The sequence below is a fragment of the Bombina bombina genome, chromosome 4 (assembly GCF_027579735.1).
Source record: "Bombina bombina isolate aBomBom1 chromosome 4, aBomBom1.pri, whole genome shotgun sequence".
Taxonomy (NCBI): domain Eukaryota; kingdom Metazoa; phylum Chordata; class Amphibia; order Anura; family Bombinatoridae; genus Bombina; species Bombina bombina.
The window spans coordinates 101515321-101540771 of NC_069502.1; the positions used below are offsets into that span (position 1 = coordinate 101515321).

The window sequence follows — 25451 nt, forward strand, 5'->3', positions numbered from 1 at the left end:
AACAAGATGGTAGTTTATTGTTATGTAACTAACGTTCCTCTAAGCTATCCCTTTTCTGCATATGAGATACAGGCATCGCTGCAAATATAGACTTTAGTCTCTCCTAATATTTTTTTTTGTTGCCTCTTACATGTGGGGCGTAGCAGAGAGCAGGGAGACCGCTCGGTGTACTCCGGCTGAGAGTTGGGTGGTAGTAGAGGCCAATGGAGTGCATTTTTCAGGGGAAATCCCGCTGGCTCTAGTTCCGATGGCTTCTGAATCGTTTTCCGAGTTGGAGCCTCGACAGTCTCTTGAATGTTCCAATGCGCTAGAGAAAAATCAAGTAAGGTGGTTATGGGTGTTTTTTGATCTATCTGGTCTGCAAGATAGCTGTCATGCTGCTTCGTTAGTGTCGGGTTCCTTCTTGGTTGTACTTTAAGAGCTTGCTCAGCGTAGTTTGTTGTAACCCTCTTTTTCAGCTGCTTTATAGGCTGCAGAGGGCCCAGAAGAGGTTCTGTGTCTATGGGACACCTCGCGCTGATGAATTCCACTGAGTTCCCCACTGCTTTCTCTCTATTGTGCAGGTGGTGCAGCAGGCGATCGTATGGTGCATTATCCACCATCTTTTTAAGCAGTTTTTCAATTCTCTCCCATATCACATCCGCTTGCTGAATGTTATCTTCTCCCACCAAGTGTTCCATTTCCATTATCTCCGGATGAAGTGATTTCTGGGGTAGGCAGTTCCAATCTTATTGTTGTAGACCTGTTTGCCTTTCTTACCTCGATAGATAAATTCTGACCCCCAGTTAGGAGCAGATACCTCGGGTTTACCGAGGGGGAAGCGCCGCCTTTAGTGAGCCGCAGCTCCAGGCCCTTAATGTCCGAACCAGAGAACTGATGTCAAAATTACAGCACAAAAGTCAGTGATAAGCACCCAGAGGGATTAGTGAATGATGAGGTTATATTTTCCCGGTTTTGGCTGTGCAAGGATGCCTAAAAATTGGCAGATTTTTAGCTATTCGATCAGAGCTCTTGGATAGTGCGACCAGCTAGGATCGCTGTTAGGACACGCCCCCCTTTTTAATATATTTTATTAACATATATGATCATAAATTTTAGTCTTCTTATGATATGTATTTCATCGAAATTCTTTGCAGATATTTGTATTCCAGTGTGTAATTCAAAATTTGATTAAATATATCATGAATTTAATGTGCCAATAGATTCAAAACTTTCCCTTAATAACAATGGCTTCAGTTATGTCTTAGACCAGTTTCAAAGAGGGGTTGGTCTAAGGGATCATTATTTAAGATGTATGGGGGTTTTAGTGGGCAGCCTCTGACGAAGTAGGGGGATTCCCTATGAAATGCGTAAGGCCATGCCCACCGCATCACGTCATCCGCTCCAGCACTCGCAAGTAGGCGGCTTTGAACTTGCGAAACAGCTGTTTGAGGATTGAGCACAGTGGTAGCTATACAAAACTTTGTGTTTTAATCAACTGCATGTTCTTGGAATATGGATTATTTTAATACATTTGGGGATGGTACTAGGACTTAAGGAGTCACTGGAATCTGTGAGTGGAATTCTCTATGACTCTAGTGAGACGCATACACCGGACCTCCAGACTAAGTGAGCTGCATTTTAGAGCTGCAGTAATCTTGCCTTAAGAGACCCATGAGCTGTTCCCCAGTGCTTTAACCATACCTCACAGGTTTGAGGTTCTACTTTGTGAGTGTGAAATTGTATCATTTAACCCTTTAAGGACACAGCTTTCTGTTTGCTCAATTGTTTTATGACGGAAAAATTCCGTCATATGTCCTTAAGAGGTTAATAAAACCTGTTTGAAACTTACATATTACACTTAGAGGGGTTGTGCCCTGCTTCTTTTCTTTTTCATTTTCGGTAGTTAATCCGGTCTCCAGAACCGTGTACCAGTGGTGGCAGCAACCCAGTGATGTGATTTGTAAAAGACTCTTTGAAATTTGGATGTCATTCTTCAGACATATATCCTTTTAGTGTTATATTTGATGTGCATTTACTGTGAGCATTTGTGTGGAGTGTGGGGCGCTTTTTAATGGTGTGTTGTATTATTTACTGTAAGGCAGCTTAGGTTTTATTTGACAGGTAATTTTGTATTTATTTTAGCTAGGTAGTTAGTAAATAGTTAATAACTATTTACTAACTAATCTACCTAGTTCAAATAAATACAAACTTGCCAGTCAAATAAAAATAAAACCTAAGCTAGCTACAATAAAAATATTACTTATATTGTAGCTAGCTTAGGTTTTATTTCACAGGTAAGTATGTATTTAGTTTTAAATAGGAATTATTTAGTTAATAATTGCTAGTTTAATTTAGCTATATTTTAATTATGTTAAGTTAGGGGGTGTCAGAGTTAGGGTTAGGCTTAGGGTTAAGTTAGGGTTAGGGGTTAATGTAGATTAATTTAGGTTGTTACGATTGGGGGACTGGCGGTTTAGGGGTTAATAGGTTTATTTAGTGGTAGTGATGTGGGAGGCCAGAGGTTTAGGCGTTAATAGCTTTATTTAGTTGCGGCAATGTCGGGGAGCAATGGAAGAGGGGTTAATAGATTTATTATAGTGTGGGCAATGTTGGGGTGCAAGGGAATAGGAGTTAATAACTTTAGTAAAGTGGCGGCGATATCAGGAGCAGCAGATTAGGGGTTAATAAGTTTATGTAGGTTGCGGCGATGTCGGTGGGGGGGCATATTAGGGGTGTTTAGACTCAGGGTTTATGTTAGGGTGTTAAACTAGAACTAACTTATGTTAGGTTTAAACTAGACACAAAAAACATTCCAAGGAGCACTCAGCAGCTGTATAAAACTAAGCGTTTAATGATTTAATGGGCTGTAAAAGAGTCAATTGCCCTTTTAAGGGCAGTAAAAGAGCGGAATGCCCTTTTAAGGGCAATGCCCATACAAATGCCCCTTTAGGTGCAATGGGAAGTTTAGGTTTTTTTAGAGTTAGTTTTTTTTTTATTTTGGGGGGTTTTGGTTTTTAGGGCTATTGATAGTTTAGTTTAGGGAGTATTTTTATTTTGTTTTTTTTATTTTTATAGGGATTAGGTTTAATTTTTTTATTTTTGATAATTTTGTTTATTTTTTCTGTAATTTTAGAGTTTTTTATTTTTTCTAATTTTAGATTATTTTTTGTAATTTTTAGATTATTTTTTGTAATTTAATGTTAGGTTTTATTTAAGTGTAACTTAGTATTGGGGTTTATTTAGGGGGTGTTAGGTTAGGGGGCTTAGTAATTAAATAAGTTATTTGCGTTGTGGGGGGTTGGTGGTTTAGGAGTTAAAAGGTTAATTTGGTTTATTGCGATGTGGGTTTTTTGTCGGTTTAGGGGTTAATAGGTTAATTAGATTTATTGCAATGTGGGGAGTTGCCGGTTTAGGGGTTAATAGGTTAATTAGGTTTATTGTGATGTGGTGGGTTGGAGGTTAAGGAGTTAATATTTTAATTATGTTATTTGAGGATTAGTGCTTAATTACTTTATTATTTTGCGATGTGGGGGTTTGCGGTTTTGGTGTTCATTAATACGCTGTTAATACTTTGTTAATACTTAGTTGTTTTTTTATACTTTGTGTGGGTGGTTACGTGTTTTTTAGTTATTTTGTGCGGGCAGGTGAATTTTTTTTTTTTTTTAAGGCTTCGGGTTTGTCCATTTTCAGAATCCACCGGGATGCATCAACATTCCTTTGGCTGCCTCGCACAGCCAAAATTCCTTTGAGGATGCGTGCCCAACTGGCGACACCGAAGTATATGGTTTTTCTTATTAGGGGATGCTCTCAAAAGATGGTGAGTCAAACTCAATATAGAGCCTTGCATCAATATCTATTTGATCGTGATACTTTCACATTCTCTTTGTTTCTATTACAGTTGACACGTGAATAAATATATATCCCTTTAAGAGCCCGAGTTTAGGTATAGCTCCTCTATCAGGATGTATAGTATATTAATATTGCTGTTTAATTTATAGCCATCATTTAGTATGTAGTATAAAGTATTTTGTGGCAACTGTATTCTTTCTAAAGCTCTATTTTGCTATGTGAATTGGGTCCTGCATTAAACTACTGTCAAATTCCCTGTTTTCTGTGGCAACTGTATTCTTTCTAAGTTTCTCTTTTGGTATGTGAATTGGGTCCTGTATTCAACGCCTGCCAAATTCCCTGTTTTCTGTGGCAACTGTATTCTTTCTAAGTCTCTCTTTTGGTATGTGAATTAGGTCCTGCATTCAACTCCTGCCAAATTCTCTGTTTTATTCCCTGTTTTCCGTGGCAACTGTATTCTTTCTAAGTCGCTCTTTTGGTACGTGAATTGTGTCCTGCATTCAACTCCTGCAAAATTCCCTTTTTTCTGTGGCAACTGTATTTTTTCTAAGTCTCTCTTTTGGTATCTGCCTGTAGTCTGTGAATTGTTATGCATTTTCTTTGATGATATCTTGTCTTTAGCTATGTGATGTTCAAAACTTGTCAATACTTGTGATAATTCCTAAATTTATAAGTCCCAGCCTCCTCCAAATTTTCTTTTCTTTTTTTTTTTTTTAAACTTATCTCACCCTGATCAAATTTTCCAATTTGGTCTTTTGACTGTCTTTGATCATGTCATTAATTAATTTATTGGAATCAGATGAACACTCTGTCCTATAAATTTAACACTGCTATAGGGTAGCATTGCAGGTTTAGTGAGGTACTAAGAATTAGGCAAAATAATTATACAAGAATTAACCCCTTAACGACTGAGGACGTGCAGGGTACGTCCTCAGAAAAAAGGCAGTTAATGCCTGAGAACGTACCCTGCACGTCCTCAGTGTGGAAAGCAGCTGGAAGCGATCCTGCTCGCTTCCAGCTGCTTTCCGGTTATTGCAGTGATGCCTCGATATGGAGGCATCCCGCAATAACCTTTTTAAGTCATCCGGTGCAGAGAGAGCCACTCTGTGGCCCTCTCTGCACCGGAGATCGGTTGCTCCCTGTGTTGGTGGGTGGGAGCCGGACCGGGAGGCGGGTGGCGGCCATCGATGGCCCTGTGGTTGTGAAGGGGAGCGGGATCGTGGGCGGGGGTGGCTGGTGGCGCGCACGGGCGCGCGCGCATGCATGGGAGGGTGGGGGCGGGCGTGTGCACGGGGAGGGAGCGGGTGGGAACCGCTACACTGCAGAAAATGGGGAAATAAAAAATATAAAAAAAATTAAAATTAAAACAATCAGCAAGGTGGTGGGGGTTTGTCTGTGGGGGGTGGGGGGGGGGAAGCTACACTACAGAAAAAAACAAAAAAACAAAAAAAAAGCACTTTTTATTGTAAACTGGGTACTGGCAGACAGCTGCCAGTACCCAAGATGGCCCCCAATAAGGCAGAGGGGAGGGTTAGAGAGCGGTTTTGGGGGGGATCAGGGAGGTTGGGGGCTAAGGGGGGGATCCTACACAGTAGCATATGTAAATATGTTAAAAAAAAATTCATTTTTTTTTTTAAAACCCTTTTATTTTAGTACTGGCAGACTTTCTGCCAGTACTTAAGATGGCGGGGACAATTGTGGGGTGGGGGAGGGAAGGGAGCTGTTTGGGAGGGATCAGGGGGTGGGATGTGTCAGATGGGAGGCTGATCTCTACACTAAAGCTAAAATTAACCCTGCAAGCTCACTACAAACTCCCTAATTAACCCTTTCACTGCTAGCCATAATACACGTGTGAGGCGCAACAGGATTTAGTGGCCTTCTAATTACCAGAAAGCAACGCCAAAGTCATATATGTCTGCTATTTCTGAACAAAGGGGATCCCAGACAAGCATTTACAACCATTTGTGCCATAATTGCACAAGCTGTTTGTAAATGATTTCAGTGAGAAACCTAAAATTGTGAAAAATTTTACGTTTTTTTTAATTTGATCGCATTTGGCGGTGAAATGGTGGCATGAAATATACCAAAATGTGCCTAGATCAATACTTGGGGTTGTCTACTACACTACACTAAAGCTAAAATTAACCCTACAAGCTCCCTAAAAGCTCCCTAATTAACCCCTTAACTGCTGGGCATGATACAGTTGTGGTGCGCAGTGGCATTTAGCGGCCTTCTAATTACCAAAAAGCAACGCCAAAGCCATATATGTGTGCTATTTCTGAACAAAGGGGATCCCAGAGAGGAATTTACAACCATTTATGCCATAATTGCACAAGCTGTTTGTAAATGATTTCAGTGAGAAACCTAAAGTTTGTGAAAAAATTTGTGAAAAAGTGAACAATTTTTTGTATTTGATCGCATTTGGCGGTGAAATGGTGGTATGAAATATACCAAAATTGGCCTAGATCAATACTTTGGGATGTCTACTAAAAAAAAATATATACATGTCAAGGGATATTCAGGGATTCCTGAAAGATATCAGTGTTCTAATGTAACTAGCGCTAATTTTGGAAAAAAATGGTTTGGAAATAGCAAAGTGCTACTTGTATTTATGGCCCTATAAGTTGCAAAAAAAGCAAAGAACATGTAAACATTGGGTATTTCTAAACTCAGGACAAAATTTAGAAACTATTTAGCATGGGTGTTTTTTGGTGGTTTTAGATATGTAACAGATTTTGGGGGTCAAAGTTAGAAAAAGTGTGTTTTTTTTCCATTTTTCCTCATATTTTAACATTTTTTTTATAGTAAATTATAAGATATGATGAAAATAATGGTATCTTTAGAAAGTCCATTTAATGGCGAGAAAAACGGTATATAATATGTGTGGGTACAGTAAATGAGTAAGAAGAAAATTACAGCTAAACACAAACACCGCAAAAATGTAAAAATAGCCTTGGTCCCAAACGGACAGAAAATGGAAAAGTGCTCTGGTCACTAAGGGGTTAAACAAAGATTGTACAAGGCATAAGGCAAGTTCTGTTGTAATACTGTGTTTAATCCACTGTTTGACTATTTTGTAAAAATGCTAAATTTCCTAATATTCTTTTTTGCTACATTTTGTCTCTATAACAAACTACTTTATTCAATTACTCCTTCCCCCTCACTACCTGCACGGTTCATTAGCCCATCTCTCTTAATCTCACCTTACATTTGTATTGATGAACTTCACACATTCCTATAGACTCTCTCTACCCCTTGCACCTCATCCCAAAAACATTACTTCAAATCGGCATCTCATCTCATGTCACTCTCCCTCTTAGCTGCTGGTGACATCTCCCCCTAATCCTGGTCCCCCACAACTTCCTTGCCCTATACACCCATGTTTGCCTTTCAATAGACTTCAAAAACAAAACTCTGGTAACCTTAATCTTATTCCTTTTGCATCTAAAGCCACTACCCCCTTCACTTGTGCACTCTGAAACTCTCGCTCTGTTTGCAACAAGCTTTTTATCTCCCACTCTCTAATTCTTCTGGCTCTCACAGAAACCTGGCTCTCTCCTTCAGACACAGCTTCCACTGCTGCACCATACCCCCAACAGAAAGTGGTAATGAGGCAGAGGATGCCCCAGAAAAGGCTACACTAAAGGTATGGTTAGACAGATAGGAAGAGAACCATGAGAGAGCTGTGTCTTATGGGTTTCAATATGATTTGTATGCCGATAACACCCAAATCTACCTCTCTGCAGCAGACCTAAATCCTTCCTTGCTAACCTGTGTCACTAACTGACTCTCTCATATATCATTGTGGATGTCCTCTCACTACATCAAGCTAAATCTCTCCAAAACTGAACTCCTTATTTTCCCCCTTCTTCCCAAATCTCCACCCTCCATTTCTCTATAACTGTTGATAACTCCATCATTACCCCTACACCACATGCCTAATATTTTGGGGTCACTCTTGACTCTGACAACTGCTCTGCTCCCCCCTAAATATCAAACCTTGTCTCCAGATACTCTCCCTCCTGTCTCCTTCGCTCCTCTCATGATCTCCTATTCTCCTCCACTCTTGTTACCTCCTCACATTCCCGTTTTCAAGACTTCGCCAGACTGGCTTCCATCTTATGGAACTCTCTGCCTGGCTCCATAAGACTCTGCCCTAGTTGTGAAAGCTTCAAGCACTCCCTAAATGACTTTACTATTCAGGGATGCATACAACCTACACTAACCTTCTTATCTCCACTCCTATCTCCTTAAACCCCTTAGCATGTAAGCCTATGAGCCCATCTGTTTGTAGTGCACCTTCACAAGTTCTACTCTCGGCAAGGCCCTTTATGCATTTGATCCCTGTAAATGTTATCTTGTATACCACCTATGTTTATAGTGCTTCAAAATCTGTTGGTGCTCTACAAATACCTGATAATAATAATGAAAATAATAATAATAATAATTTTGTATCTTTAGTATACATTACCATGTGCATGTTGACATCTTGAATTTTCTCACAGAATGCAAGTTTGTATTGCAAATTTATGAATAGCAAGAGGGATCACCTGCGTCATTATGACGCAGTGGCAATGCCGTTACTCTGGCCGCCATTAGAACGCCATGAGTTGAGATACACGTTAAGGTAATATCCACTGAATTCAAAGAGTGAAAAATAATATTTGCAATTTTTTCTGTGATTGCTAGACCAAAATGGTTAGTGGCAGATTATGCACTCTATGGGATTAAGTAACATCAGTGAGATTCTTATATGAAGTTACTTAATACTAGAATATGACGTTAAGTCCAAGGGGCCTATCTATCAAGCTCCATATGGAGCTTGATGCCCCATGTTTCTGGCAAGCCTGCAGGCTCTCCAGTAACAGAAGTTATGAAGCAGCGGTCTAAAGACCGCTGCTCTATAACCCTGTTTACCTGCTCTGAGCAGGCAGACAGACATCGCCACAAATCAACTTGATCGAGTATGATTGGGTTAATTGACAACCCTCTGCTGGTGGCCGATTGGCCTTGAATCTGCAGGGGGCGGCTTTGCACTAGCAGCTCACAATGCTGAATACGGAGAGCGTATTGCTCTCCGCATTCAGCGAGGTCTCCTGGACCATTAACAGCTGTCCAAATTGTTGATCCCACGTAAAGACCACAGCTCTCCTGCTAATGATAGTGTGCCATATTTCTCACTCCTCCAAGGGGATAGCACTATTTAGTCTAGGTCCTGATGAAGCGGTCCTGGAGACCAGGAAACACGTTGTGGAACTGATTTGTTTTAAATAAATCTATTTTTTTTACATTATACATCACAGCCTTTGACGAACTTTTAATTGTGCATTGGAGGATACTGGGATATAGTTGTTTGTATTCCTATATATAGCCACACAGCTGATGAACCTAGACTACAATAGTGCTATCCCCTTTGAGGAGTGAGAAATATGGCACACTATCATTAGCAGGAGAGCTGTGGTCTTTACGTGGGATCATTTATCTGGACAGCTCTTAATGGCCCAGGAGGCTCTTGTGGCTGTCCAAATTGTTGATCCCACGTAAAGACCACAGCTCTCCTGCTAATGATAGTGTGCCATATTTCTCACTCCTCCAAGGGGATAGCACTATTTAGTCTAGGTCCTGATGAAGCGGTCCTGGAGACCAGGAAACACGTTGTGGAACTGATTTGTTTTAAATAAATCTATTTTTTTTACATTATACATCACAGCCTTTGACGAACTTTTAATTGTCCAAATTGTTGATCCCACGTAAAGACCACAGCTCTCCTGCTAATGATAGTGTGCCATATTTCTCACTCCTCCAAGGGGATAGCACTATTTAGTCTAGGTCCTGATGAAGCGGTCCTGGAGACCAGGAAACACGTTGTGGAACTGATTTGTTTTAAATAAATCTATTTTTTTTACATTATACATCACAGCCTTTGACAAACTTTTAATTGTGCATTGGAGGATACTGGGATATAGTTGTTTGTATTCCTATATATAGCCACACAGCTGATGAACCTAGACTACAATAGTGCTATCCCCTTTGAGGAGTGAGAAATATGGCACACTATCATTAGCAGGAGAGCTGTGGTCTTTACGTGGGATCATTTATCTGGACAGCTCTTAATGGCCCAGGAGGCTCTTGTGGCACTTATCAAGTGCTGTCTATCTCCAGGAGAGTTGCAGTCTTTGCGGGAGGACAGCGATCTGGACAGCTGTTGATAGTCCAGGAGGCTCTTGTGGCACTTATCAAGTGCTGTATATCTCTTAAATACGATTCATACTGTGGGTGCGCAGAGTCATTGTCAAATTGATACACACTATTGTGGCACCTTCTTCTTATTTTGCCTTACACTAAAACCTAACATAACAATAAAATAAAATTAATTAAATTAAGAAAATACAATTATCTAAATTACAAAAAAAAAATTAAAACAAAATTACACAAAATGAAAAAGAAATTAACAAAAATAGAAAAAAATACTCCTAATCTAATAGCCCTATCAAAATTAAAAAGCCCCCCAAATAAACCCCCCCAGCCTACACTAAACTGACAATAGCCCTTAAAAGGGTCTTTTGCAGGGCATTGCACCAAATAAATCAGCTCTTTTACCTGAAAAAAAAAATACAAACAACCCCCCAACATTAAAACCACCACTCACACAACCAACCCCCCCAAATAAAAACCTATGGCCTAGATTTGGAGTTTGGCGTTAGCCGTGAAAACCAGCGTTAGAGGCTCCTAACGCTGGTTTTAGGCTAACTCTGGTATTTTGAGTCACTCAAAAAAGGGTCTAACGCTCACTTTTCAGCCGCGACTTTTCCATACCGCAGATCCCCTTACGTAAATTGCGTATCCTATCCTTTCAATGGGATTTTTCTAACTCCGGTATTTAGAGTCGTGTCTGAAGTGAGCGTTAGAAATCTAACGACAAAACTCCAGCCGCAGGAAAAAAGTCAGTAGTTAAGAGCTTTCTGGGCTAACGCCGGTTTATAAAGCTCTTAACTACTGTACTCTAAAGTACACTAACACCCATAAACTACCTATGTACCCCTAAACCGAGGTCCCCCCACATCTCCGCCACTCGATTAATTTTTTTTAACCCCTAATCTGCCGACCGGCAACTACGTTATCTTTATGTACCCCTAATCTGCTGCCCCTAACACCGCCGACCCCTATATTATATTTATTAACCCCTAACCTGCCCCCCACAACATCGCCGCCAGCTACCTACACTTATTAACCCCTAATCTGCCGATCGCAAAGCACCGCCACCTACGTTATCCTTATGTACCCCTAATCTGCTGCCCCTAACACCGCCGACCCCTATATTATATTTATTAACCCCTAATCTGCCCCCCTCAACGTCGCCTCCACCTGCCTACACTTATTAACCCCTAATCTGCCGAGCGGACCGCACCGCTACTATAATAAAGTTATTAACCCCTAATCTGCCTCACTAACCCTATAATAAATAGTATTAACCGCTAATCTGCCCTCCCTAACATCGCCGACACCTAACTTCAATTATTAACCCCTAATCTGCTGACTGGAGCTCACCGCTATTCTAATAAATGTATTAACCCCTAAAGCTAAGTCTAACCCTAACACTAACACCCCCCTAAATTAAATATAATTTTAATCTAACGAAATTAATTAACTCTTATTAAATAAATTAATCCTATTTAAAGCTAAATACTTAACTGTAAAATAAATCCTAATATAGCTACAATATAAATTATAATTACATTGTAGCTATTTTAGGATTAATATTTATTTTACAGGCAACTTTGTAATTATTTTAACCAGGTACAATAGCTATTAAATAGTTAAGAACTATTTAATAGTTACCTAGTTAAAATAATTACAACATTACCTGTAAAATAAATCCTAACCTAAGTTACAATTAAACCTAACACTATACTATCATTAAATTAATTAAATAAAATAACTACAATTACCTACAATTAAACCTAACACTACACTATCAATAAATTAATTAAATACAATATCTACAAATAACTACAATGAAATAAACTAACTAAAGTACAAAAAATAAAAAAGAACTAAGTTACAAAAAATAAAAAAATATCTACAAACATAAGAAAAATATTACAACAATTTTAAACTAATTACACCTACTCTAAGCCCCCTAATAAAACAACAAAGCCCCCCAAAATAAAAAATGCCCTACCCTATTCTAAATTACTAAAGTTAAAAGCTCTTTTACCTTACCAGCCCTGAACAGGGCCCTTTGCGGGGCATGCCCCAAGAAGTTCAGCTCTTTTGCCTGTAAAAAAAACATACAATACCCCCCCCAACATTACAACCCACCACCCAACCCCCCCTTAAATAAACCTAACACTAAGCCCCTGAAGATCTTCCTACCTTATCTTCACCATACCAGGTTCACCGATCCGTCCTGAAGAGCTCCTCCGATGTCCTGATCCAAGCCCAAGCGGGGGGCTGAAGATGTCCATGATCCGGTAGAAGTCTTCATCCAAGCGGGGCAGAAGAGGTCTTCCATCCGATTGAAGTCTTCATCCAAGCGGGGCAGAAGAGGTCTTCCATCCGATTGAAGTCTTCATCCAGGCGGCATCTTCTATCGACATCCATCTGGAGCGGAGCGGCAGCATCCTGAAGACCTCCGACGCGGAACATCCATCCTGGCCGACGACGGGCCCTTTGCGGGGCATGCCCCAAGAAGTTCAGCTCTTTTGCCTGTAAAAAAAACATACAATACCCCCCCCCCAACATTACAACCCACCACCCACATACCCCTAATCTAACCCAAACCCCCCTTAAATAAACCTAACACTAAGCCCCTGAAGATCTTCCTACCTTATCTTCACCATACAAGGTTCACCAATCCGTCCTGAAGAGCTCCTCCGATGTCCTGATCCAAGCCCAAGCGGGGGGCTGAAGATGTCCATGATCCGGTAGAAGTCTTCATCCAAGTGGGGCAGAAGAGGTCTTCCATCCGATTGAAGTCTTCATCCAAGCGGGGCAGAAGAGATCTTCCATCCGATTGAAGTCTTCATACAGGCGGCATCTTCTATCGACATCCATCTGGAGCGGAGCGGCAGCATCCTGAAGACCTCCGACGCGGAACATCCATCCTGGCCGACGACTGAACGACGAATGATGGTTCCTTTAAATGACGTCATCCAAGATGGCGTCCCTCGAATTCCGATTGGCTGATAGGATTCTATCAGCCAATCGGAATTTAGGTAGGAATATTCTGATTGGCTGATGGAATCAGCCAATCAGATTTAGCTTGCATTCTATTGGCTGATCGGAACAACCAATAGAATGCAAGCCAATCGGATTGAACTTGATTCTGATTGGCTGATTCCATCAGCCAATCAGAATATTCCTACCTTAATTCCGATTGGCTGATAGAATCCTATCAGCCAATCGGAATTCGAGGGACGCCATCTTGGATGACGTCATTTAAAGGAACCGTCATTCGTCGTTCAGTCGTCGGCCAGGATGGATGTTCCGCGTCGGAGGTCTTCAGGATGCTGCCGCTCCGCTCCAGATGGATGTCGATAGAAGATGCCGCCTGTATGAAGACTTCAATCGGATGGAAGATCTCTTCTGCCCCGCTTGGATGAAGACTTCAATCGGATGGAAGACCTCTTCTGCCCCACTTGGATGAAGACTTCTACCGGATCATGGACATCTTCAGCCCCCCGCTTGGGCTTGGATCAGGACATCGGAGGAGCTCTTCAGGACGGATTGGTGAACCTTGTATGGTGAAGATAAGGTAGGAAGATCTTCAGGGGCTTAGTGTTAGGTTTATTTAAGGGGGGTTTGGGTTAGATTAGGGGTATGTGGGTGGTGGGTTGTAATGTTGGGGGGGGGTATTGTATGTTTTTTTTACAGGCAAAAGAGCTGAACTTCTTGGGGCATGCCCCGCAAAGGGCCCTGTTCAGGGCTGGTAAGGTAAAAGAGCTTTTAACTTTAGTAATTTAGAATAGGGTAGGGCATTTTTTATTTTGGGGGGCTTTGTTGTTTTATTAGGGGGCTTAGAGTAGGTGTAATTAGTTTAAAATTGTTGTAATATTTTTCTTATGTTTGTAGATATTTTTTTATTTTTTGTAACTTAGTTCTTTTTTATTTTTTGTACTTTAGTTAGTTTATTTCATTGTAGTTATTTGTAGATATTGTATTTAATTAATGTATTGATAGTGTAGTGTTAGGTTTAATTGTAGGTAATTGTAGGTATTTTATTTAATTAATTTAATGATAGTATAGTGTTAGGTTTAATTGTAACTTAGGTTAGGATTTATTTTACAGGTAATGTTGTAATTATTTTAACTAGGTAACTATTAAATAGTTCTTAACTATTTAATAGCTATTGTACCTGGTTAAAATAATTACAAATTTGCCTGTAAAATAAATATTAATCCTAAAATAGCTACAATGTAATTATAATTTATATTGTAGCTATATTAGGATTTATTTTACAGGTAAGTATTTAGCTTTAAATAGGAATAATTTATTTAATAAGAGTTAATTAATTTCGTTAGATTAAAATTATATTTAACTTAGGGGGGGTGTTAGTGTTAGGGTTAGACTTAGCTTTAGGGGTTAATACATTTATTAGAATAGTGGTGAGCTCCGGTCGGCAGATTAGGGGTTAATAATTGAAGTTAGGTGTCGGCGATGTTAGGGAGGGCAGATTAGGGGTTAATACTATTTATTATAGGGTTAGTGAGGCGGATTAGGGGTTAATAACTTTATTATAGTATCGCTCAGGTCCGCTCGGCAGATTAGGGGTTAATAAGTGTAGGCAGGTGGAGGCGACGTTGTGGGGGGCAGATTAGGGGTTAATAAATATAATATAGGGGTCGGCGATGTTAGGGCAGCAGATTAGGGGTACATAAGGATAATGTAAGTAGCGGCGGTTTACGGAGCGGCAGATTAGGGGTTAATAATAATATGCAGGGGCAACAATAGCGGGGGCGGCAGAATAGGTGTTAATAAGTGTAAGGTTAGGGATGTTTAGACTCGGGTACATGTTAGGGTGTTAGGTGCAGACGTAGGAAGTGTTTCCGCATAGCAAACAATGGGGCTGCGTTAGGAGCTGAACGCGGCTTTTTTGCAGGTGTTAGGTTTTTTTTCAGCTCAAACAGCCCCATTGTTTTCTATGGGGGAATCGTGCACGAGCACATTTTTTAGGCTGGCCGCTTGCGTAAGCAACTCTGGTATCGAGAGTTGAAGCTGCGTTAAAAATGCTCTACGCTCCTTTTTTGGAGCCTAAAGCAAGCCTTTATGTGGACTCTCAATACCAGAGTTATTTTTATGGTGCGGCCAGAAAAAAGCCGACGTTAGCTACGCGGGTCCTTACTGACAAAACACTAAATCTAGGCCTATCTAAATAAACCTAAGCTAACCATTGCCCTGAAAAGGGCATTTGGATGGGCATTGCCCTTAAAAGGGCATTTAGCTCTTTTACTTGTCCAGAACCCTACTCTAAAACTAAAACCCACCCAATAAACGCTTAAAAAAACAAAAACTAACCTCTGAATGCAAGCTCAATCCTATTGGCTGATTGGATCCTTTTAAGGGCAATGCCCATCCAAATGAGCTAAATGCCCTTTTAAGGGCAATGCCCATCCAAATTCCCTTTTCAGGGCAATGGTTAGCTTAGGTTTATTTAGATATAATTTTATTTGGGGGGTTTGGTTGTGTGGGTGGTGGGTTTTACTGTTGGGGGTTGTTTGTATTTTTTTATAGGTAAAAGAGCTGATTTCTTTGGGGAAATGCCTTGCAAAAGGCCCTTTTAAGGACTATTGGCAGTTTAGTGTAGGCTAGGGTTTTCTTTTTATTTTGGGAGGGCTGATTGCAACAGCCAATAGGATTTTTTCACCTTTAATTCCTATTGACTGATAGAATTATATCAGCCAATCGGAATGTAAGGGACGCCAACTTAGATGACGTCACTTAAAGGGAAACTTCATTCTCCAGCAACTATTGGAAGAAGAGGATGCTCCGCGACAGATGTCTTGAAGATGGACCCGCTCCACACTGGATAGATGAGGATAGAAGATGCCGTCTGGGTGAAAACTTCTGCCCACTTGGATGAAGGCTTCTGCTGGCTTCGATGAGGATCGATGTCTGGTCTTGGAAAACTGTAAGTGGATTGTCGGAGGTTAGTGTTAGGTTTTTGTAAGGGTTTATTGGGTGGGATTTATTTTTAGTGTAGGGTTTTGGGCAATGTAAAACAGCTAAATGCCCTTTTAATGGCAATGCCCATCCAAATGAGCTAAATTCCTTTTTAAGGGCAATGCCCATCCAAATGCCCTTTTCAGGGCAATGGTTAGCTTAGGTTTTTTTAGATAGAATTTTATTTGGGGGGTTTGGTTGTGTGGGTGGTGGGTTTTACTGTTGGGGGTTGTTTGTATTTTTTTATAGGTAAAAGAGCTGATTTCTTTGGGGAAATGCCCTGCAAAAGGCCCTTTTAAGGACTATTGGCAGTTTAGTGTAGGCTAGGGTTTGCTTTTTATTTTGGGAGGGATTTTTTATTTTGATAGGGCTATTAGATTAGGAGAAATTCATTTTTATTTTGGTTAATTTCTTTATTTTGTGTAATTTAGTTTTTATTGTTTTTGTAATTTAGATAATTGTATTTTTTTAATTTAATTTAATTTATTTTATTTTATTGTAATATTAGGTTCTAGTGTAAGGCAGGTTAGGATTTATTTTACAGGTAAATTTGTATTTATTTTAGCTAGGTAGCTAGTAAATAGTTAATAACTATTTACTAACTAGTCTACCTAGTTAAAATAAATACAAACTTACCTGTGAAATAAAAAAATTAAACCTAAGATAGCTACAATATAACTATTAGTTATATTGTAGCTGGCTTAGTTTTTTTTTTATACAGGTAAGTTTGTATTTAGTTTGAAATAGGTGATTTAGGTAATAATTGTAAGTTTTATTTAGATTTTTTAATTATATTTAAGTTAGGGTGGTTAGGGTTAGACTTAGGCTTAGGGTTATGCTTAGGGTTACGTTAGGGTTAGGGTTAGGTTTAGGGGTTAATATATTTATTTAGTGATGCGGGAGTGTGGCGGTTTAGGGGTTAATAGGTTTATTATAGCAGCAGTGTTGGCGGACGGCAGATTTGGGGTTAATAATATTTAAATAGTGTTTGCGAAGCTGGAGGGTGGCGGTTTAGGGGTTAATAATTTTATTATACTGGTGACAATGTCGGGGAATAGGGGTTAATACATTTTTTAAGTGGCGAAAATGTCCGGAGCGGAAGACTAGGGGTTAATCATTTTATTTTAGTGTTTGCGATCCAGGAAGGTCTCGGTTTAGGGATTAATAGGTAGTTTATGGGTGTTAGTGTACTTTGTAACACTTAAGTTATGAGTTTTATGGTACAGCTTTGTAACGTAAAACTCATAACCGCTCACTTTTTGGCCTCCCAGGTAAACTTGTAATACCGGCGCTATGGGAGTCCCATTGATAAAGGATTTTTTTAGAAGTGTGGTACTGATGTTGCATGACGGCCAAAAAGGTGTGCGGTACACCTATACCTACAAGACTTGTAATAGGGGCATTAGGGGAAAAGTATTGTTATGAAGCATAACAATGCTTTTTCACTCATAACGCAAAACTCGTAATCCAGCTGTATGTTGCTAAATGTTGAAATGTGTAGTTATATTAGTATTACTATGATGATGATCATTTATTGGTAGAGCTCCAACAGATTCTGCAGCACTAATCATCTATTAAGTGTATTTTTTGAACTTTTCATAAATAAAATGAGCATTAGAAATATGTATTGCATATCTCAACAATAAAGCAATGTATTACAAAAAGTTCCTACAATTATTTTAAAGAAAATATTAAAACTAAAGGTTAATACATGTCACTTGTTTTCTAACTATATAGAGGAAAATGATTTTATATGACTGTTTTTAGTGTTTAACATTATAATTTTTATTATATTTTTTATATATTTGTTTGTTTATTTTATCAAACATAACACATTTTCCCAAAAAAACAACTGCTTGGAAAAAAATACATTCAGTGGTACAAATCCCACCTTTTTATAGTGTGAGAAATATTAAAAAGTCCACCATTGTAAACAAGGAAAGCCAAATATTGAAATAAGCGATTCCTTTGGCTGGTAAAAAGTTGATGTAGCTTCCTTGTGTTGTGGGATCACTTTTTGCTTTCTTGAACATAACTTTTGACTTGTTTGTGTCTCTCCAAGTTGTGTTTTGGTTTCAGTTAGTTGCTACAGATTTTGACCTGCAGCTTGTTTTAGAAAAATCATCTCCTAGATTTCGTTAATGTTTGTTGCTGCTGTTGTTTATGATCCCAGTTGGCCTTACTTTTGTGAGAATTTGATTGTGTTCCTACTAACTATTGAGGTATTCATCGCTATTTCAAGAATATGTATTGTGGGCCACATTCAGAGTTTTATCTAGAGTACTGAGATAGTGTCTATCGGGCCTATCTATCAAGCTCCGATTGGAACTTGAGGCCCCGTGTTTCTGGCAAGCCTGCAGGTTTGCCAGAAACAGGAGTTATGTAGCAGCGGTCTAAAGACTGCTGTTCCATAACCTTGTCCACCTGCTCTGATGAGGCGGACAGGAATCACCGGATTTCAACCCGATCGAGTACGTTTGGGTTGATTGACACCTCCATGCTGGCGGCCAATTGGCTGCGAGTCTGCAGGGTGCGGCGTTGCACCAGCAGCTCTTGTGAGCTGCTGGTGCAATGCTGAATATGGAGAGCGTATTGTTCTCCACATTCAGCAAGGTCTTGCGGACCTGATCCGCACTGTCAGATCAGGTTCGCAAGACCTATGATAAATAGGCCTCTATTGCTTTACCTATTACCTTAAGGATCTAAAAATGGACAGATATTTGCAATGCCCTGAAAGTCAGTGGGCTCAATTTATCAAGCTGTGAAACCACAACTCTATATATCTCACATATTAGCTAATCTACAGGTCAAGCATTATATTGTGAACATAGATAGATATTGGCTTAGTTTTGTAAATATTTTTTCAATCAATAAATACATTTTAAATGTATGTTTAATAGAACTCTAATAGAAAACAAAATGGGATAGAAGTTAAAAAAATTGATATTTCTATTAAAAGCAATGAATAAATTATATATATATATATATATATATATATATATATTTCTTTTTTATTTTTAATATGCCATTTAATTTCCAAGGCATGTAACTTAAGTAAAGGATAATATTTTCTTGGAATTCTATTTAAAGATTTCCTTTTAACTCTGTTATATCCATTAGGTAATTATACTGTAATCGTCTGCTATGTTTTGGCAGACATTAGAGTCTCAATTTACATATCTGTTTGTTTTGTGTTTTCAGATTTATTTTATCTACTCTTTCATCCCATAAACAAGATCAAAGTGACATATAAAACAATTGAATCTGCTATTCAGCCAATTTTAAAATTCAAAAGGTCCAACCAATCCCTCAGTGCCTCGTTTCTCTCTCTCTAAAAAGTTTATAATCCACAACAAAGCGTAGCCTTCTTTCTAACAAGATTAGAGCTTTCTCTGTTTGAGATAACAAAATCTTTATGTAAAATGCTAGTGATTAATACTTTTACCATTTTTTACCTTGCTGGCATGCTTCACCTGTTTCATGGATATGTAAGTACATTCATTTAGTTTTACTATCTGCCTTTTATAGTACAAAGGTATGCTAAATCATCGTAACAGCTGATTTTTATGTACTCAAGAATGTAAAGCAACTATTAACATTATACATATATAACAACACTTTTGTTTTGTTGAATACAATGAAGGAAGAATGCATTATTGTGTATTTTTAATGTGATTAATTAAAGAAAAATGATAAGGAATATATCTAACAGCGCTTCACCTTGAGTCCTGTGGCTCCTAAAGGTAATCTGGTCCCTAGCTACCAGAAAGGAAAGTACAGAGGAAAAAAGGTTCTAAAGGAGCGCCTATAAAGGGCAAGGACTCATCTAACCTTTAGGTAGGAATACCTATAGAATGGAGTGTATCAGTGGAATGGATTTATAGCATATGTGTATCCCAGGAAACATACAATTAGTAATAGTATATCTTATGTTAATAGTAGAGATATAACAATTTATTGGGTCACATTAACTGCATATAACAATATAACAATAAAACGATCATAACATTCATGGATCCATGATTCATAAAAATATAAAATGATATAAAATCACTTAAAATACTTAAAAACAATTGAGGTGGGTGAACAATGTTAGAAACGCCAAACAAATATGTTAATGGATGTTACTTTGTTCTCATGTATAAGAACCAAAAATATAATATAATTTGATTGTCCAAATTTGTGCAACAGTTCATCAAGTGTTGGTTATCAAATAGTCCTCCAAATGGTGATTAATCCAAATTGTGATGTGAAAAAATATGATGTGATAAAATGATAAACAATATCTTACAAATGTCCAGCAAATGGTGATTAATCCAAATTGTGATGTGAAAAAATAGTATGTGATAAAATGATAAAAAATATCTTACAAATGTCCAGCAAACAAGTGTAAAAAAAAAAGGTGTAAAAATATGATGCAAAAATACAAAAAAAAAGTAAAAAATATTTATAAAATATATATATAATATATATATATATATATAGATATAGATATATATAGATATAGATATAGATATATATATATATATATAGATATATATATATATATATAGAGAGAGAGAGAGAGAGAGAGAGAGAGAGAGAGATAATATGTGCAACAGTCTTCTGTTTAAAAATAGCTGATAAACTTTGTTTGAATAGGTTAATCCAAATCAAAAAATGAAAAAAATTATAATACAATGTTGTCCCAATAATGTGAAAGAATAATTTGATGAGTTCCTGTGTTTTTATAGAAGATCCTCAAATCCTATAAATAAAGCTTATTATGAATTTAAATGTAATCATGAGTTATAGATTTTACTGGCCCAATAGCATCTAATTAAAAAGTATTGCTGAATCTTACTCATCTTTTAGCTAAATTATATTTAAAATTATATTTAATTTTGAATAATACGGTTTGTCACTGCTGATAATGTTTTAGACATTAATTAAAAATAATTTACTGTTTTATTTAAAAATATATTTTTATTATTTCACATTTTTTCGGCATTTGGTTATAGGGCTAAAGGAGATTTAAAATTAATATATAGTATTAAGCAGTGTTGCGCAAAAGGTCTGTTTTCATATAATTAAAATTGCTTATTATTGTATTAATGTGTTGCTGTCTAGGGACATACCTCTTGATACGCATTTTAAGGATGTTTGTCTTATCTCCTCTGTTGTGACAACCAAAAAACAGATTAAATTAGTTTCTACACTGAACAGATTAAGCAACCCCTGTGTAGAATGTTCCAGCATTTGATTGTGAATCCTCAAGGATATGCCCAATTTCTCTGTGACAAAAATAAATAAATAATTACCATACAAATTAAACTTTATTATCATGTTTGTTTACACGTTTATGTATAACACATATATTATTTAGTTGTCACTAAAGCCATTCTAAAATCCTACTTTGTTTAACACTTTGTACAGACATAATAAAATTAACACTTTTTTATGGCAGTATATTCACTGTTTATTTACCTTTATATACAAGTTTATATGGTACTATGGACTGTTTAATCATTTTAATGACAATAATGTATAGCATGTAAAAATAATAAAAATCTGTTTCAATTACTGTGATGCATACTAATAAAAATTCACAGTATATCTACTAAAAAAGCAACACTATATCTACTAGAAGTTTATTAAAATTAACATAATTATCCCCATGTTAGCTTAGCCTAGGAAGAGTGTCTTTCAAACTATTAACCACATGTAACTCACCTTAATGGGGCAGTACACTGTAAAATAGTTTTTATATTAATGTATTTTCAATTACTTGTTATACCTGCTGCAGAGTATAAAATGTATGAGCAATTGCATTTTCAGGTTTATTTGTGCATATAAAGTAGCTGGTTTTGTGCTTTTAAACCACAGCCTATTACAATGGGTTAAGTTTTAGGTAATTTCAGATCTCATTATGTTATCACTTTGTGTACACACACTTGCTTCCTTATATTGTATCTGTTTTTGAACCAAAGCTAAATACTTAGAGAGAACAATGGGAAATTAACATTTCATTACTTAACTATCCTTCACACCACTGAGATTGTAATTTCTTCTTCTGGCTGTGTTTACTTAGGCTATTCAATAGCCTATACTCCAGTATAAAAACTTTTACTATAGTTGGGGATAGCACAGGCTAAATCAGCTATTTCAATTGCCAAAATAGGGGTAAAGGAGCTACTTGTAATCAATTTAATACACTTCAACATGTTTGGGTGAACTGTCCCTTTAAATGGTATAAAATATTATTGTTATGCTTTTTTAATTTGAAATAATCATATTATAATTTTTCCAAATATATTGAGCTAATTATTAAAATATTATAGATTGTAAAAAAGAAGAAATTATGGTTAAAGAAAATAAAAGCCTTGCATTCATTATAATATTTTTTAACAATAAAATTTTAAATTATTCTGTAAGACAATGTTTTTAGACATGTTTGTTCAAAGAGATCTTTTATTTATATATTTTTGTTTACAGGAACTTGATGGGGCAACAACAAAGCCACACATTAAAGATTTGATTGTTAATACTCACAACTACTATCGATCAATCGTGAAACCATCTGCCAGGAACATGTTAAAAATGGTAAGAGATTAATAAACAGTACTTTTGTGCATCACTAAAAAAAAATCTATATCTCAGCTGATAGTATTTCATAACAATTTGACTAAAAATAAATGAAAATGTAACTTTAATCATTTTTAAAATTGATTAGTTATTTGTGTATTATCTTGTAAAGTACAAACAGATTAATATTACAAATGATAGTGTATGTTCTTTTAACATTCTAATACTATTTATAGATTGATATTAATGTATCTGTGGGATATATAGTATAGCATTTTAGGAAAAGTCTGATATTAAATATACTATATTTATGCCTTTCACAGCATCACTGTATCTATGTTTGTAGAATTCAATGTATTAAAATGAATAATTGAATATAAAAGATCAAAATCTTTAGACACTAACTCATTTTAGGATGTTATTCTGATGTATGTTCAATAATAACATCTTGTTATTTTTGTAGGCTATTGAATGTAGTTTATTTTTTGCATGTGAATAATAATAATAATAATAATAATAGTAATAATAATAATAGTAATAATAATAATTAGTACATTAGTCTGGACCGCATAAAAGGACTTTGTCTAATAGGTTCTTAGAGAATATTGATTTTTTTTCACTGTGTTAAATTAGTGTAGGTTTTATGTTATTTTTCAGTGACATTTCACTTAATGCGAGAATAATATATATATATATATATATATATTATATATTATATTTATATAACCAAGCCATACTGAATGGGTATTTTAAGATATTTAACTTTTATCTATATTAACAATATAGCTTCAAATTATATATATATATATATATATATATATATATATATATATAAAAGAGATTTTTTTTAAGTCTTGGTTCCATTGGAGTGACTTTATTTCTGGACAGGCAGGTGTTCAAGCTGGGAAAAATGTGACAGAGTAAGTTGAGGTCTTCCATAGATCAAGTTAATAGATTGTTCAGAAATGTATTAGCTATAAATAATGTTCTTTAAAACATTTATAAAAATCACTAATTACAGTGATAATAAAAATATATAAGAAATAGTACAAATGGATTAAAAAAAAAAGAAAACAAGTTGTGAGCATTACTTTTTATTTAAATTTATATACACCTATTGATTTTATAAATAAATTAGTAAATATGTTCTATGTAACAGTCCATATGATAAATGTATGATGTTCTACAAAAATAAATATTAGATAAATAAGATTATTACACAACATAATTACAGGGGGTATTAAGGGTCCAGGCAGTAAAGGGATAATTGGTGAGTAAGTTTGCCAATACTAAAAGCAATTAGTGGGTGTTAAAATAATATGAGGAATTAAAGGATTAATAGGGGCTTGGGGGCCCAATGCAAAGTTGATGGGACTATTTTAGTATGGGTTAAAGCAGAGGGAGAAGGTTGTGGTTAAAGTATCTTTGTGGTAATATTTTTACACTGCCTCCTTTTATGGTCTATCACCCCCCCCCCCCGACCTTAAGCAAACTTAGCTTATTCAATAAAGTTAAAAAATTAATTTATATTTATATTTGTTATCCGATATGTATTTGTTTTGTGTTTAGTGAAGCACACTAGAGTGCAGCAGAAATTACCTTTCTATGACTTAAATTGTATTTAAGATGATTATAAAAATTCTAACACAAAAATCAACTTTTTTGAGTTTACAGGTTAATAATTGTGCACTAATGGTTCATTAGAAGGTCTATAAAATACATTCCTGCTTCAGATCCCCATTGTTTCAGGCTCGCCTGAAACGGAAGTTAAGAAGTTGTGGTCATAAGGACGGCAGCTCCTTATCTTGTCCGCAAACTTTTAAGTGGCGGATTGAAATCATTCCGATCCTGATGATTGACAGCTCCTGCTAGCGGCCAGTGAGCCAGGGGCATTAAACATTGCACAATCTTTTCTATAAATGCTTGTGCAATGTTTAATGCTGACAGCATATTCTGTCGGCATTTAGCGAGGTCGAGCCAACATGATTCGCTACAGCGTATCTTGTCCGCTTGACTATTAATAAATCTACCCCCTAGTGTCAAACTTGTGTTTGTCTTTTGCTCCGTAGAGAGGCCAAAAAAGCAAATTCTGTAACTTAGGTTTTCTTCAAAATGCTGTAAATCAATAGCTGGTTTATGCAATTTGCATTATTTTAAAGAATGCCCTTTGCTTTTTGGCCGCTCTAGAGAGCATGGAACACATAAAAGCAAGAGGTGTTTAATAACACTATAATACAATAAAACATTTAACATTGTATCAGTAATTAAATGACATCTACTGCTGGCTTTTATAAGATCAATATTTAGCAATAATAAATGCAGGCTGTTTTTTTCTTGTTTTATGTTATAACATTATCTCATAAAACAAGATCATCTTTTGTGATGTAGGGGAATAGAATAAAAATTAGTTACTGTTGATAAATACAGGGAGCAAAGAGAAAACGAAAAGATCACAGAGAGGCAAAATAGTGATTCATTGTTAAACACTTTGGGCTAGATTACAAGTGGCGCGCAACCGATTGCACTAGCGTTTTCGCAATCTTTTGTGCCCCCTTTCAATTGCGCTGATATTAAAAGTGGAGCTAGTGCTATCTTGATTTACCCTAGAATCCTTACCACGATCTCAGAGCTGTGGTTAACTGTTTTGAAGCTCATCAATTAATATTACAATTATTTTTCTGTAACTTATAGAAAATATTTAATCAGAAATGTGTATTATGTAGTATGGCGTGAATTCATTTTTATTATCCTGAAAATTAAAACACTTAATCAGAAACAAGAGTTCTCTCTTTGTTTCAATACAGGTAGTGAACACAAGCAAGGTGATTTGGTATTATAAATTTGATAAATATACTCAAGATTTTTGGTAAAAATAAAACTTATTTTGTTTCTAA

General features: G+C 36.7%; 1 protein-coding gene across 1 annotated transcript in view; it reads left to right on the forward strand.

Moving 5' to 3' along the window:
• The first annotated feature begins 1519 nt into the window (after positions 1–1519).
• LOC128656929 (cysteine-rich secretory protein 2-like) overlaps positions 1520–25451 on the forward strand; it is a 124577-nt gene continuing 100645 nt past the window's right edge. The window contains exons 1-2 of the mRNA XM_053711103.1: positions 1520–1552; positions 22468–22575. Of these exons, the coding sequence (XP_053567078.1) occupies positions 1520–1552; positions 22468–22575 (141 nt within the window). The remainder of the gene's footprint in view (positions 1553–22467; positions 22576–25451) is intronic.